The sequence below is a fragment of the Budorcas taxicolor genome, chromosome 5 (assembly GCF_023091745.1).
Source record: "Budorcas taxicolor isolate Tak-1 chromosome 5, Takin1.1, whole genome shotgun sequence".
Lineage (NCBI taxonomy): Eukaryota > Metazoa > Chordata > Mammalia > Artiodactyla > Bovidae > Budorcas > Budorcas taxicolor.
In genome coordinates, this window is record NC_068914.1 from 90,632,797 (window position 1) to 90,646,348 (window position 13,552).

Below are 13,552 nucleotides of genomic sequence, written 5' to 3' on the forward strand. Positions count from 1 at the left end.
GCACTATCTCAGGGAAAAAAACCTCTAAGGTGCAGTTTTTCTTACAATACCATTTTCGTCCTGACCATCCTCCTCCCACCATCACTACCACCCAGCTAACTGATGGAGAACGAAGCAGGACATGCTGCACCTGTGCGTGAACCTGGAGTGTGGAGAGAGAAGGGCTTGGGGCGGGGGGCGGCCTTCAGAGGCAATCACCTCGGGGAGAATACACTAGGAACCATGAAGACATAGTGAATGTCTTTGACACCAATCTGTAGATGCGCGGCAGTCATGACGTGATCAATGGCCTGCCACTGATGTTTATTACTCTGCCACACTAATTACAGTAAGGCTCATCGTACTTTTAGAACACAAAAACAGTTTCAGAGAAAGTATAAAAACTTAAAGCATTGTCCCCATGTATTTTATAAAACAAAACAAACAACTTTCTTACATTAAAACAAGTGCCGAAAAGATACAAATGAGTCGAGTTATTAAGCAAATAAAAACCGGTCTGAGCTACTCTTTTTCAACCCAATAAGGCTCAGCAATGTCGTATCTTTCAGAATTACCAGCATCGGGGGGCTCAGCTCAGCTAACCAGTTTTGGCAATACTGTCCTCTGCTGAATATTCCCATTAGCATCTGTCATCTGTGCCAGATTAGTCCTCAGTTTGGAAGCTGAGCTGGAAGGTGGAGGTAACTTGGAAATGGATGTGATAGCACCAGTGCTCTCGGTGATCCTCTTCACAGACGTCTTCTCCCCCGTCGGAGGCTTTGGCAGCCGCCTCCTCAGCCAGGGGTGCCGCAAAGCCTGGCCAGGGGTCATGCGAACTGCAGGATCCCATTCTAAACACTGTTTTAAGAAGTCAAGGAAGAGGGGATCGTCACACCCCTTCAGTGCATTCCCCCACTCTCTGCTCTCTGGTGGGCCCCTCAGTTTCCCTCTCCGGGAGCGGCCACCATTGAGAACCACAGAGCCATCTGAGAGAGTCGTGACAGTGCAGTAACGGGGATAACCCTTGGAGCTCACAAAATTTTTGGCTCGTTTGGATGCATCCAGCAGTTTCTGGGAGGGCATGCCCAGCAGTTCAATCATACAGGCCAGCTGGTCCCCTTCATCCTCCCCAGGCAAGAGGGGGTAACCGGTCAGGAGCTCTGCGAGGATGCAGCCCAGGCTCCACATGTCGATGGGCATGCCATACCTGGCGCCGAGGATCACTTCCGGGGCCCGGTAGAAACGGGATTGGATGTATGTGTAGACCCGCTGGTGCTCGTAACAACTGGAGCCAAAATCAATCACTTTAATCCCGCTTCTACCCTGCTGCTTCAACAAAATGTTCTCGGGCTTCAAGTCACAGTGAATTATCCTGTTTTTGTGCAAAGCGTCCAGGCACTGCAGGATGGAGTGGGCGAACTTGCGAACCAGAGGCAGACTAAAGCCCTGGAACTTGTTCTTCTTGATGAGCTCATAGAGGTTCATGCTGAGCAGCTCGAACGTCATGCAGATGTGGTTGCGGAAGGTGAAGTTCTCCAGCATGTGGATGACGTTCATGGTGTTGTCCTTGTCCTGCTTGCGCAGATGCTCCAGGATGCGGATCTCCTCGGCCGCCTGCCGGTGGAAGCGCTTCTCGTTCCGCACCATCTTCAGGGCCACATGCTGGTGGACTTTGTGGTCATAGGCCTTGACCACCTGCCCAAAGCTCCCCTTCCCAATGACCTTGAGGACCTCGTACCTGTAAGCCACGTGATCGTGGGGCACCTGCACGTAGGATCCCTGGTCGTCATCGTAGCCACCGTTGTTGGGCCCGCCTGTCATGCCCTGGCGCTTCTTTGCATTTGGACCCAAGAAGTATATTTCAGGGTAGCTGAAAATCTCATGGTGTTCAAAGCTGGTTAGTTTTTGCATGTATTGCTTCATTGCTTGCTCAGGCGTCATGGGTGTGGCTTTCACCTTCCCCATGCCTTCCAGAGACTTCAGAGAGGTGGAACTCCCCTGCCGTCTGTGGATGCTCTCCAGCTGCCGCTCCGGCACCACGGGCAACCCCGTTTTGCCCACCGTGGTAAGCCCATTTGGTTGTGTCGTGAGCACTGTCCGCTTGTTACTGTTATCCTCAAACAGCTGCTGAACCTGGATCTGTCCGTGGCTGCTGACGTGTAGGTGGTCATTCATTGTGTGCTTACTGCCGCCAATCTGGAATTCAGAGAGGGAACATCAATGGAACAGAAGCGGTTTGTTCAAAAGGGCTATTATATAAGTTGGCTCCCACCCCCACCTTTACGAAATCCAGTTTGGTTTGAAAGTACAGTCTGTATCAGGTTTCTTCAAAGGAAAGAGCTGTGCACGCAGCAGGGACCTCACCAACACTGCCGCAGGGAGAGTGGACGTCATGATGCAGATAGCCTCAGACAAAGGCAGAAGAGGCTGAGGGGCTGGGGATGGCTATGAAACTAGGGATCCGGAAAAGAAGGACGGACTCCAGAACTGCTGCCCCTGAGGCTGAGGGGCTGGGGATGGCTATGAAACTAGGGATCTGGAAAAGAAGAAAGGACTCCAGAACTGCTGCACCTAACGAAGAGTTTGCTGTACATGTTTTCAGGGTCCTTAGAGTAAGTTCTCAGTGGAGGCAGAGATCAGGTTTCTTGGTCATCATTCTCTACCTAATATTTAGCAAAGGCACTGTGGTATCATAGACATTCCATTCAACCCATACCTGACACCAAGATGAAAGGATACAGAAAGCGCATGAACACGTCGGCACTCCACTGGCTCTCCCGCCCCCGGATTACAACATTTTTCACACTTCACTAGTAGCTTCTTTATTACCATGAGGGTAGGGACCAGGCCAGTCTCGTTCACTACTCCATCTCTGGCATTGAGCTCTATTCTGAGAGCACTGCTGTCTTCATTCTTGGTCTTCTCCACTACTTGCAAATCAAACTAATTACACCTAGGAAAGTACATGATCCAGAAGCAGAGAATTGTACCTTTAGGCTGGAAAAGATTCCCATGTAGATATGCACCGCAGTATCTTGTAAACCCCAAACCTATTTTAAGTCTCTGGGCTGTACTGACTGTGATGACCATTTAAGGCCATCCAGCCCAACAATCCAACCGCCACACTCGGGCCTTCCTTTGGTCAATGGCTTGGCTCTCTCAAAACATGTATTTCTCCCCGCCGCTGGGATACTCAGCTTTCCAACAAGGAATACAATGTAGTGATTTCTATTTCAGGAACACAAGCCATCCCTGAACATTCCTGTATGAACAAAAATGATGGCATAAGCCAGGGGGCCCCAGCCTTCCTACAGAGAATCAACCTGGGATTTCTCTCAAGCGTTATTATGGCCAAGAGGTGAGGGGTGGAAGAAAACTAACAGCCAGGATCCCCTCCCAGTTAGGAATTCTTGCCAGCCTCAGACAAAAACTCACAAGTCTTAAAAGCATCTCAGCAGGTGATTTTTTTTATATGAAAGCTTAAAGATCAACTTGCTATTTGCAATCCATCTCATTCATTCAGTGTTCTCTGAGGTCTAGCCACACAGCCCTTCAGGAGTATACAGTCAACGAGCTGAAGTCCTCAACTTTCAGTTTTTCCCATCATCTCCTAAACCCTATCTCTTGGGCTTTACATATCACTAAATGCATAGAAGTGCTCTATGTAATATCATAATTCAAGAAATGGTTTGGGACTACCTAGATTACAGAATTGGAGAAGGCAATGGCACCCCACTCCAGTACTCTTGCCTGGAAAATCCCATGGATGGAGGAGCCTGGTAGGCTGCAGTCCATGGGGTCACAAAGAGTTAGACACGACTGAGCGACTTCACCTTCACTTTTCACTTTTATGCTTTGGAGAAGGAAATGGCAACCCACTCCAGTGTTCTTGCCTGGAGAGTCCCAGGGACAGGGGAGCCTGGTAGGCTGCCGTCTATGGGGTCGCAGAGTCGGACACGACTGAAGCGACTTAGCAGCAGATTACAAAATGAAATTCCAAGTCCATCTTACTAGGAGTCCAAGACCTTCAAATTTTCTTTAACTGATGCACTATCTGAGGCATGTGCTTTCTCTGCAATCTTCTAAAATAAAGGAGAATACAGTTCAGTACTTGGGCCTGTCTGAAGTGTGATTTCATTGACTGAGGGATTTTACTTCTTAGATTTCTGCAAGACTTCTAGTTGAACCCTTCTACTAAACTCACAGATGGTATTCTATGCTAAATGAACTTATCTTCTGTCAGTGTAGCTAGACAAGTTATTTTATCCTCATTCTTTGCCAAAAGCAAAGCAGTTCATAAAAATGAATTAGGGAAGTCCTGGATGTATATATAAACGTAGTACAGGCTTGTCTAATGCTTTTTGTCCAAGCCTCACTCTCTGTACCTCTCCTCCTCCCCACTGTGGTCTTTCAAGTATCAGGAATCAAAGGACCTGAAATCAGAAATATATGTCTCCTAGAGAACCATTCTCTTCAGGGCAGCCTGGAGAGATTTCAGAAGAAAAACCAACATCACCAGTATACACAGTACAAAAGCATGAGGCTTCACTGGGGACAAAATTAACCTTGGAGCTATAGGACGTTATAAAAAGAGGGCAAAGTAAAACATTCTGAGCTTCAGAAACCGACTTCAATTTTCGTAATAGCAATTTTAATGTTCTGCATAACTTAAAATACCATCACAAAAGCTGAGTGACTAGAACTAGAGTGTGCCAATTAATTGGAGGACCTCGGTCTCTACCAACTACCTTCTCTTGGCCTCCTCCACAGCAGCAATCAAGGAGGGTTCCAGGGTTCCCCCAGGGTTCAAGCCTCAAGTTGCTCATGGCTTTTTACTCCCAGAACACCTCCAGCTTAGACAAGCCCAATCCATGACCCCTGAACTCAAGACTCACCTGTGTCCAACTACAGATCAGCTGCCTTCCTCGCGGGCAACTCAAACTCAACTCACACTTTTTCCACTCAAACCACTTCTTCCTCCCAGAACCCTGAGTTTCTGAACAAGAAAAGGCTGTGCTGCTATGCTCAGTTGTGGCGAACTCTTTGCGACCCCATGGACTGTAGCTCAACAGGCTTCAACGTCCATGGGATTTTTCAGGCAAGAATACTGGAGCGGGTGGCCATTTCCTTCTCCAGGGTATCTTCCCCACAGAGGATCAAATCTAGGTCTCTTGCATTGGCAGGCAGATTCTTTACCTACTGAGTCACCCTCCCGAATAGTCACTCAGTCCATCTCCATATCTCCTGTACCTTTCCAAGTCACCATGGAGCCCCACTGTCATTTCTAACTGACCCACTCCACTCCAGCCATGCTATCCCGCCTGGCGTTCTTGTGTCTTTTACTGGGACAACGGAAGCAGCCTCCTCACGTGTCCTTTTGCTTCTAAGCCTAGAATTCACCGCCTCTTCTCTCCATGATGTTTCTGGAGTTACCACTGAAAATGTCACTCACACTGCCCTTGACTTTGCCTAAGGTTCATGTGGGCACTCCATTTCCACAAAGAACTCAAGAACTCACAGGCAAGAACATGAGGTTCTAAAATGCTGAGCCTAAATGACCTGAGTCTTCCCAGGGTCACCTACGACTGTCACACTCTCTCTGAGAATAATAAGCTGGATTCCCTATGACCCATGGAGACAGCACACTCTCTTTTATATTCCTCTCTTTTCGGTGAGGTCATGTTTCATAATGGTTAGGTGTTCAGGGATTTTCAATTAGACACAAGGGAAATGAATCTAAGCTCCACCACTTCAAACTATGTGACCTTGGGCAATTAATCTCTCTGAACTTCAGGGCCCTTATCGGTATAAAGAGGGTAACAAAGCTGCCTCATTAGGCGCGTTAGGAGCGTTAAACAAGGTAAAAGGCATAGTGTGCTTAGTATAGTAGTGAGTAAGCAGAGACATTACTTTGTCAACAAAGATCCGTCTAGTCAAGGCTGTGGTTTTTCCAGTAGTCATGTATGGATGTGAGAGTTGGATGGTGAAGAAAGCTGAGCGCCGAAGAATTGATGCATTTGAACTGTGGTGTTGGAGAAGACTCTTGAGAGTCCCTTGGACTGCAAGGAGATCCAACCAGTCCATCCTAAAGGAGATCAGTTCTGGATATTCATTGGAAGGACTGATATTGAAGCTGAAACTCCAATAATTTGGCCACCTGATGTGAAGAACTGACTCATTTGAAAAGACCCTGATGCTGGGAAAGATTGAGGGCAGGAGGAGAAGGGGACAACAGAGGATGAGATGGTTGGATGGCATCATTGACTCAATGGACATGGGTTTGGGTGGACTCTGGGAGTTGGTGATGGGCAGGGAGGCCTGGTGTGCTGCGGTTCATGGGGTTGCAAAGAGTCAAACACGACTGAGCGACTGAACTGGACTGAAAGGAGAGCTAGAACTACTGTCCTTTCCAAGTGCTGCCGGAAATCTCCTTGCTAACATGGGCTATGTGGAAAACTCCTACTCACCCTTCAATGGCCAGTTCAACTCTCACCTCCTCTTTGAAAAGGTCCCTTTCCCTTCCAGCATGCTTACAGAGCACTGATATATTAATACTTATTTCATTTCACACCTGTTTTCACACCTGATATACCAACCAGGATGTGAGCAGTTCCAGGGTGGGGTCACCGCTTATCTTTTTACATCCTTATTGACATAAATCCAAACATACAGTAAGCACTCAGTCAATTTCTGCTGAATGGAAGAATATATGTCAGCAACTCCTTTTTAACTCTCACCTCTTTGAGTTATTATTGACAACTACCTTTGTAGCTTCATAAGAAAACATGAAGTTAACACCCAGGGAATCAAGACTTGTCACTGGTGACTCAAGTCACAAAATGTTAGGATTGCAATACATAAGCAGAGACATGGAGGCAAGGACAGCCCGTTAAAACAATAATAGCATACCTAAAAGTGACATGTGGAATCTTAAAAACTTTCCAGATGTTAAGGAAATTCATTTGAGGGGCTCCCGTAAAGGAGGATATTGTCTTAAACACCATAGGAATCTACAATCACAATCTGGGTCAGAAGCACAATTAACTGTTCTATAAAAATGGGGAAAAAACCCTAGAAATGCCAAAACATTTCCAGAATACATAGGCCAGGACTATACCATAAACTTAAGGATGTTTAAAACCTCTTACTTGCTTTTTCCTTTTTTGCCAATGCCTATCTCGCACAGTGCCTGTTGAATTTAAAAATAACACAGTGAGTGGATGTAATTGTTAGATACCTAAAATGTATGGATTAAAGCAGAGATCCCTAAAAAAGCCCTCTTTGACCATGAAACATCTTTGCACTAAAAATTATATAAGAACAATAGTCTATCCAATTTGGTAGTTTTAATCTCTTCCAAAAATAAAAGGGAAAATCACACATACTTCCCTGTGTTAACATTTCTGGGAGTTTTAAGAGTCATCTTAGAAATGCTATATAGTGTTATGGGAATAGAACTGAGTCCAAAAAGATCAGAATTTTAGCTCCTCCTCAAACACGGATGGTCTGTGTGGCCCTGAGTCAAATGTCTACTTTTCTTCTACCAAACTCTACTATTTTTAAAAATGGGAATATTCATTCTTCAACTCCAATTATTTTACAACAGTAAAACTGGTAACTGGAGACTGCTTTAAACATTAAACAGTTATAAAAGGGATACAATACTAATATTTCAAAATTTTTTAAATAAGCAAATTAATATCCCCCATAAAACATTAAAAGAAAAACTATTAAGAATCAGAATAGTTACTAGGTATGCCTTTAGGACCAAAAGAGATCAACAAAATGACTAACGTACAAGATATCCATGGAGACAAGGAACAAGAGGGCAATGCACCAGATAAATTCCAAAGTTTATAATTCTCATAGTCATGTATTTATCTACCTACTACATCACTCACAAGGGAAAACATAGGCAACTAGTTTCTTCTTCATAGTACTTCCCCTACTCAATCATTAATAGCAATTCGTAGTTGTAACTGCTGTGGAATTAAAAACTAAAAACTTTTAAAAATCTCAAAGACATATAGAAACATGGATCTTTAAGGTTTGTGCATTTATAAAGAAACCAGTTCAATTTCCTAGAATTAGCAGTCAAGCAGTATGTAAAGCTGGACTCAGGAGGGCCTGGGCTTTAGCTCCAGCTTTCACTGAAATTAGCTCAGGCATCTCAACCAAACCAGTTAACTTGTCTGCTCTCCTCATCCAAAAAATGAAGGAGTAGAACCAGATAAAACCCCGTGGTCCTTTTACTCACCCATTTGAGGAAGTCTGCAATATTGTGTAAATAAAATCAAAACTAAACAACAACCAGAACCAAAATTCATACTTTCCAAACCAAGCTTCTAATCAATGGCACATTGAAATTTTAGGTGAATCAAATAGATACCACAGTAAAATATAAGCACTATCATTAGGAGAGCTGAGAAGCACCCACGTATCTTTTCATTTCTGGTCTCCCACAGACTACTCCTCTAGTAGTCACCTTTCATTTTCCATCATCTTATACACATTTCATTTGCAAAGAGGTTCTGATCAAGCAAAGCCCACTCTTAAAAAACCAGAATCCAGATGCAAGCCAAGTAGTACTTTCGTTTCCAGGTCACAACAAGTCATGTGATTACGTTCAGACATGGAAAAAAACTGGATGTTATACTTCCAAGTTGTCAGATGATTCCAAACCAAACAAACAAACTGAAACACCTAAAACCCAATGGCAATTTCTCAACTAAAACATCACCGTAACAAGAACAGGCAGAATCAGCAGTCTACTGATTCACTTCCATCAACCACAGCCCCCACAGATTGGTTAGCTTCTGTGCAGTGAATTCTTAGCCCCTGGGTCTAGATGTGTCATGAGAGACAGAGAAGGAGAGAGAGAAAGAAGATTTAACAAGAAAACATCTTCCTGTGGAATTGTACACAGATGTTCAGGTCTAACAGAAAACATTCCACTTTGGCCATTCCCTCACAAATTCTCCCCTGATAAACAAGTTTCCGCATAGCACATGACCCTCAGAGCTACCCCTCTGTAGGCTAGAAATGGCCTTTTCTATAAGAACTTAACTTTCACTTGGCAAACAAAGCCATATCCCTAGCAAGCGCCCCTCATTTAGCACCATCTTAGGCGTTTCCTCTGAAAGATCCAGAGGAATATGTAAACAAGACCCTGGAAACCATCACCTCCTCCGGTGCACAGCTCTGCTAGGCCGTCAGCCACCATCCAAGGGCTCTCTCTGGGACTGAGAAAAGAGGTACACGCTGAAGTCAAGTCCAGCTTGCCGATCTCTGCAGCCACGGGTCTGGTGCTGGGCTCTCACCTCCCTCTTGGCCCTTTCAAGTGCCCTGCCCTTCCCACCTCCCTGGGAAGCAAAGCTGGCCCTTTCCTTCTGAATACCCAACTGCAGAAACCTACAGGGGTGGCTTGTTTTGACTGCAGCTGCGGCTCTTATTTTTGTTAATGTTAATTACAATTTCTGCTATGCTCAAACCTGTAGCACTCATAAAACATGCTTCCACACGCGGGGGACAACTGGCGGTGCTCCCTGCTGGCTGAGGCCAGGCCTGCGAGGCTCTTTGGGGGATCTATTTTCCGGGCAGGACAGCCGGGCTGACCCTAACACAGATCTATTTCTATAAATATCCACTACCCAACTTGGTGGCGGAGGGGGAGGGCTGTTTATCGGGTCTGGGAAAGGAGCTCGAGGAAGCAAGGACCGGGAAAAAAAAGACGGGAAAAAGAGCCGGAGGAAGTTCGAAGCAAGAGGAGCGCAGGGGTGGGCGGGCTCCAGAGGGGAAGTGAGGGGCCCGTGCCACGAATCCTCCTTTGTGGCTGCAGCTTTAGGCTCGCCCAAGTTCCAGAGGGCGGCGTCCCGGAAAGGCCACTGGCCAGGGCCGTGGAGACACTCGCACTTCGACCTCTCTCCCCTCTCCCGGCTGCAGAAGCTCCCAAGTCCGGGTGCTGGTGCCCCGGGCCCCTCTCCCGCCCCTCGTCCCCATCCCAGCCGCCCACGCGCTGGGTCTCACCGTGTGGGCTGCGGTGGCAGCGTTGCTGGCTCGGAGAGGCGGCAGGGCGATGGGGGAGGGCGGGCCGGTCCCCACTCCGCTCCGGGGGGCCCCCGCACCAAGCCCCGGGGAAGCCTGAAGCTGGCGGACGGCGCTGTCCCCTCCTCGGCCTGGCAGCCACGCGCGGGAGGAGACAAAAGAGGGTCAAGGGGGAGAAAGTCACTGGGACCCCGTGGCCCCGCCCCGCCCCACCCCACCCCTCCAGGCTGCGGAGCCCGCTCTCCCCCGGGCCGAGCCAGGGACCTTGAGTGCGAGCGCCCCAGGAGCGGCGGGAGGCCTGGGACGCAGAAAGCCGGCGCGCCCGCGGGCGGGGCTCCGGCGGCTGCAAAGTTAAGTAGGGCCCCCCGCGCGCGAGCGAGTTCGCGACCCCGCCAGGGAGCCGGGCTGAGCCGGGCCGGCGGTCCACTCTGCGGGCGTGCGTAGGCCCGGAGCGGGACTGGACTGCCGACCCGGGCGCCGCCGCATCGCCGAGCCCCAGACGGGGGAGGTCAGGAACGGCTCCAGTCCAGCCGGAGGGCTCCGCTCCGAGGAGCCTCGGGGCCCGCGTGTTAACAATGAGCTGAGGCGGGGGCGCGCCGTCCACCCGGGGAACCCCGCGCCGCCCAGTCACGGCGCAGACTTTGTTCGAGGTCCTGCTGGCAGCGGGCGCCGGCGCCACGAGGGCTGGCCCGGGGGCCGGCGGGGGCAGCGGGGCCCGGGCCTCCTTACCGGTCGGGTAGGCGGCGGGAGCGGCGGCCGAAGGTTTCCTGGTTAACATGGCCGCTGGAGAAGAAAATGCATCTCAAGGCTGCCGTCTCCGCCGCCGCCGCCGCCCGTCCTGCTGCTACTTCTCGCGGCCGCCACCGCGGCCGCCCCCTGGTTGCCCCTTTGGCGGATCTCCGGCGCCTCCTCGCCGCCTCGCGTCAGCTACAGTCAGACACACACAGTCCGCTGCATCCCCTCGGCCCGGGCCCGCCGCCGCGAGCCCCCCGCTCTCCTCGCCGCCGCCGCCGTCCTCCTCTTCCTCGGGCGGCCTCAGCACCCTCCGGCCCGTGCACATGCCTCGCCCTCCCCGGCGCGCCGCGGGCCTCCCCGAGTCCCTCACATAGGGCGCGGGGGAGCAGCAGGCTGCGCCGCCTGGGCCGACTCGCTCGGGAGCCTCCTCCCGGGCCCGCGCAGGCGCGCCCCCGCGCACACTCGCCGGGAGCCCGCGCGCCGCCCGGCCCAGGAGGGCAGCCCCGCCCCCGCTCCCTCCGCCGCCGGGCAGGCCCCGCCCCCGGGCTCCCCCTCCGCCGCCGCGCCACTGGCTCCCGCGCCCACCCCTCCCCCACCCAGCCGCCCACCGAAGTCCCTCCCCGCTCGCCCCCGCCCCCAGTCTTCGGTGTAGACACCCCTCCACTCCCCGGAAAACTCCGCAGCCTCCGCTCGCCCTTCGCCTCCCCCTCCGGCCATCTGCATTGCTCCCCTCGGCGCCTCAGCTAACGACCTTCTGCCCTCCCCGGCCTCGTCCTCTCCCCGCCCAGCGCAACCCACCACCGCTTCCCTCCCACCGAAATCACTGCAGAAAACCCCCCTCCCCTTCCGAGCGCTTTCCCCAAACACGTATGCATTTTCAGCTTTCCGAACCTAATGGCTGCTCGCAGACAATACTGCCCGCCCCCCTCCCCGCCTTCCGGGTCCCAGTGGCTTAACCACCCCATCGCCCCATCTGATCGTGAAAATAACTTAGTTGTGCGAGGGTCACCTGGCTAAGGTAAGTCTAGCCCTTTTGGAGAGCCGAGCCTTAGCCTGGTGACCCAGAACGTGGGCCAAGGAGGGGGCTGCCCTCCCGCTTCCACCTCCACCTCCACCGCACATACTCCCTCCCCGGTTTACTGACACCAAATGACCGCTCTCCAGTCGCTAGGACGAGGGGAGGCAGCGAGGCGCGTGTGGACGGCTGCCGGGGAAGCAGCTGGCTGTGGGTTGCTAGGCAAAAATAAACATCAGAGACACCTCCCATTTCCTTAACAACTCCGAGCCTTTCCCTGCTCGGCCACTGGGAGAGACACACCTTCCCAAGCGATACCTTCAATTCCTTTCCTCCAGAGACACAGTCTCTTTCCCTTTCCCATCCAAGACACGTGAAGAATTTCCCTTTTTATTTTGCCATATACAGCCTCTCTTTCCCTTGCAGACGGGAAAACTGCTTGCCCTTCTCACACCCGCCTCGTGTCGTCTGTGGCACAGGTCTTTGTGCAAAGGTCACAGGTTTTGTTACTTCAGCGGGAGGGGAGACGGGAAGCGGGAAGCTTGCCTTGCGCTTTCTTCCTAAGATTTGCCTGGTTTCTGAAGTTCTCCTGGGGGCCTGGCTCCGTTAAGTCTGTCCTGGGACTCTGCGGCCGCTGGCCAGATCAAGTGTGCAGGCCTGAGCTAGTGCAGATTCAAATCAGAATGGGGACCCATCCCCTCTACTGTTTGCAAATTGTCATAGCAACCTGTCAGCAACATCACTCTCAGCTTTATGCAAATACCCCCAAATGGGTGTTTCAAAGTTACAGTGTGACCCTCTCAGAGTCTTCAGGGATCCCACACGGGGCAGCAAGGATTGAGGGCACTGGCAGAGAGAACAGGTGGCAAAGCATAAAATTGTGACTGGTAATATGTACCTCAAATGGGTCCTCTCTGTGCCTTCTCTTAATAAACTAGAACCACACTGAAACAGTCAATCCAATAATAAGCCTTTACAAAGGAAGATCTGGTCCTGATCTGGTCCCAGAAGAGGATAGTCCCCTTTGCTTGTCATCGCAGGCTATCACACTCAGATTCACCTGGGGAAACATATTCAGTATTCTCAATGAAAAGGGATTCCTTAGTAGCAGAGTTGAAGCTAGAACTCATTTTCTGAGTCCCTCTAATCTAACCCTGTGCTGTGTTACACTACCTTGGCTTAAACCTCACACCTCTTTTCCTTCCTTCCCTTTCAAAATAATTATTTCATACTGTTTTCCTTTTCTTAGTGAGCCTTCCATACAACTGATGTTCAAATGAAAAATGTGAAGCCAAAAATTCAATTTAGATATAACGTGACACTGTTATTTTACTCAATTATTATACTTCAACAGAAGCTAACTGTTCTGCTTTTTCATGAATAAGAAAAGCAATAACTGCTAGATGTCATAGTTTGTGGAATCCATGTTAATAATATTAATTTCCACATTAAACATGAGGAAAAGGAACACTGACTGTTTTTCCAGCGAAGGAAAATCACACACACAATGAATCATTAACTTTGATCAAAGGAAAACTGTATGTTTAGAGAACTTTTCCTAGTGTATTGCTTCATGACATGACAAGTGCAATTTCCATTTTTTAATTTTTTGCTTTCTTAAGGAAAATTTGCAATTAGTCTAATATCTTTCACTATTTTAATTATAAATGCTATATCTTTCAAATCAAAGACTTAAAAATCATATTCTTATTGACCTCTGAATTAGTACTTACAATTGCTGGGACTTCTCTCATTCTATTTATTATTGATGGTTCCAAT

The 13,552-nt window shown here is 49.5% G+C and overlaps 1 protein-coding gene across 1 annotated transcript; it reads right to left on the minus strand.

Moving 5' to 3' along the window:
* Positions 1 to 255: 255 nt before the first annotated feature.
* On the minus strand, positions 256 to 11,179 carry DYRK2 (dual specificity tyrosine phosphorylation regulated kinase 2). The gene is made up of 3 exons (XM_052640118.1): positions 10,753 to 11,179; positions 10,006 to 10,154; positions 256 to 2,175 (listed from the first exon to the last, which is right to left on the minus strand). Exons 1-3 carry the CDS (start codon positions 10,799 to 10,801, stop codon positions 574 to 576), a joined length of 1,800 nt encoding a protein of 599 aa, XP_052496078.1. The 5' UTR covers positions 10,802 to 11,179; the 3' UTR covers positions 256 to 573.
* Positions 11,180 to 13,552: the final 2,373 nt, after the last annotated feature.

Coding starts and splice junctions, on each gene's coding strand:
- DYRK2 (XM_052640118.1), bottom strand. CDS start 10,801: ATGTTAACCAGGAAACCTTCGGCCGCCGCTCCCGCCGCCTACCCGACC. Junction 10,155..10,752: donor TCCCGCCGCCTACCCGACCG/GTAAGGAGGCCC, acceptor CGTGGCTGCCAG/GCCGAGGAGGGGACAGCGCC. Junction 2,176..10,005: donor CTGCCACCGCAGCCCACACG/GTGAGACCCAGC, acceptor TCTGAATTCCAG/ATTGGCGGCAGTAAGCACAC.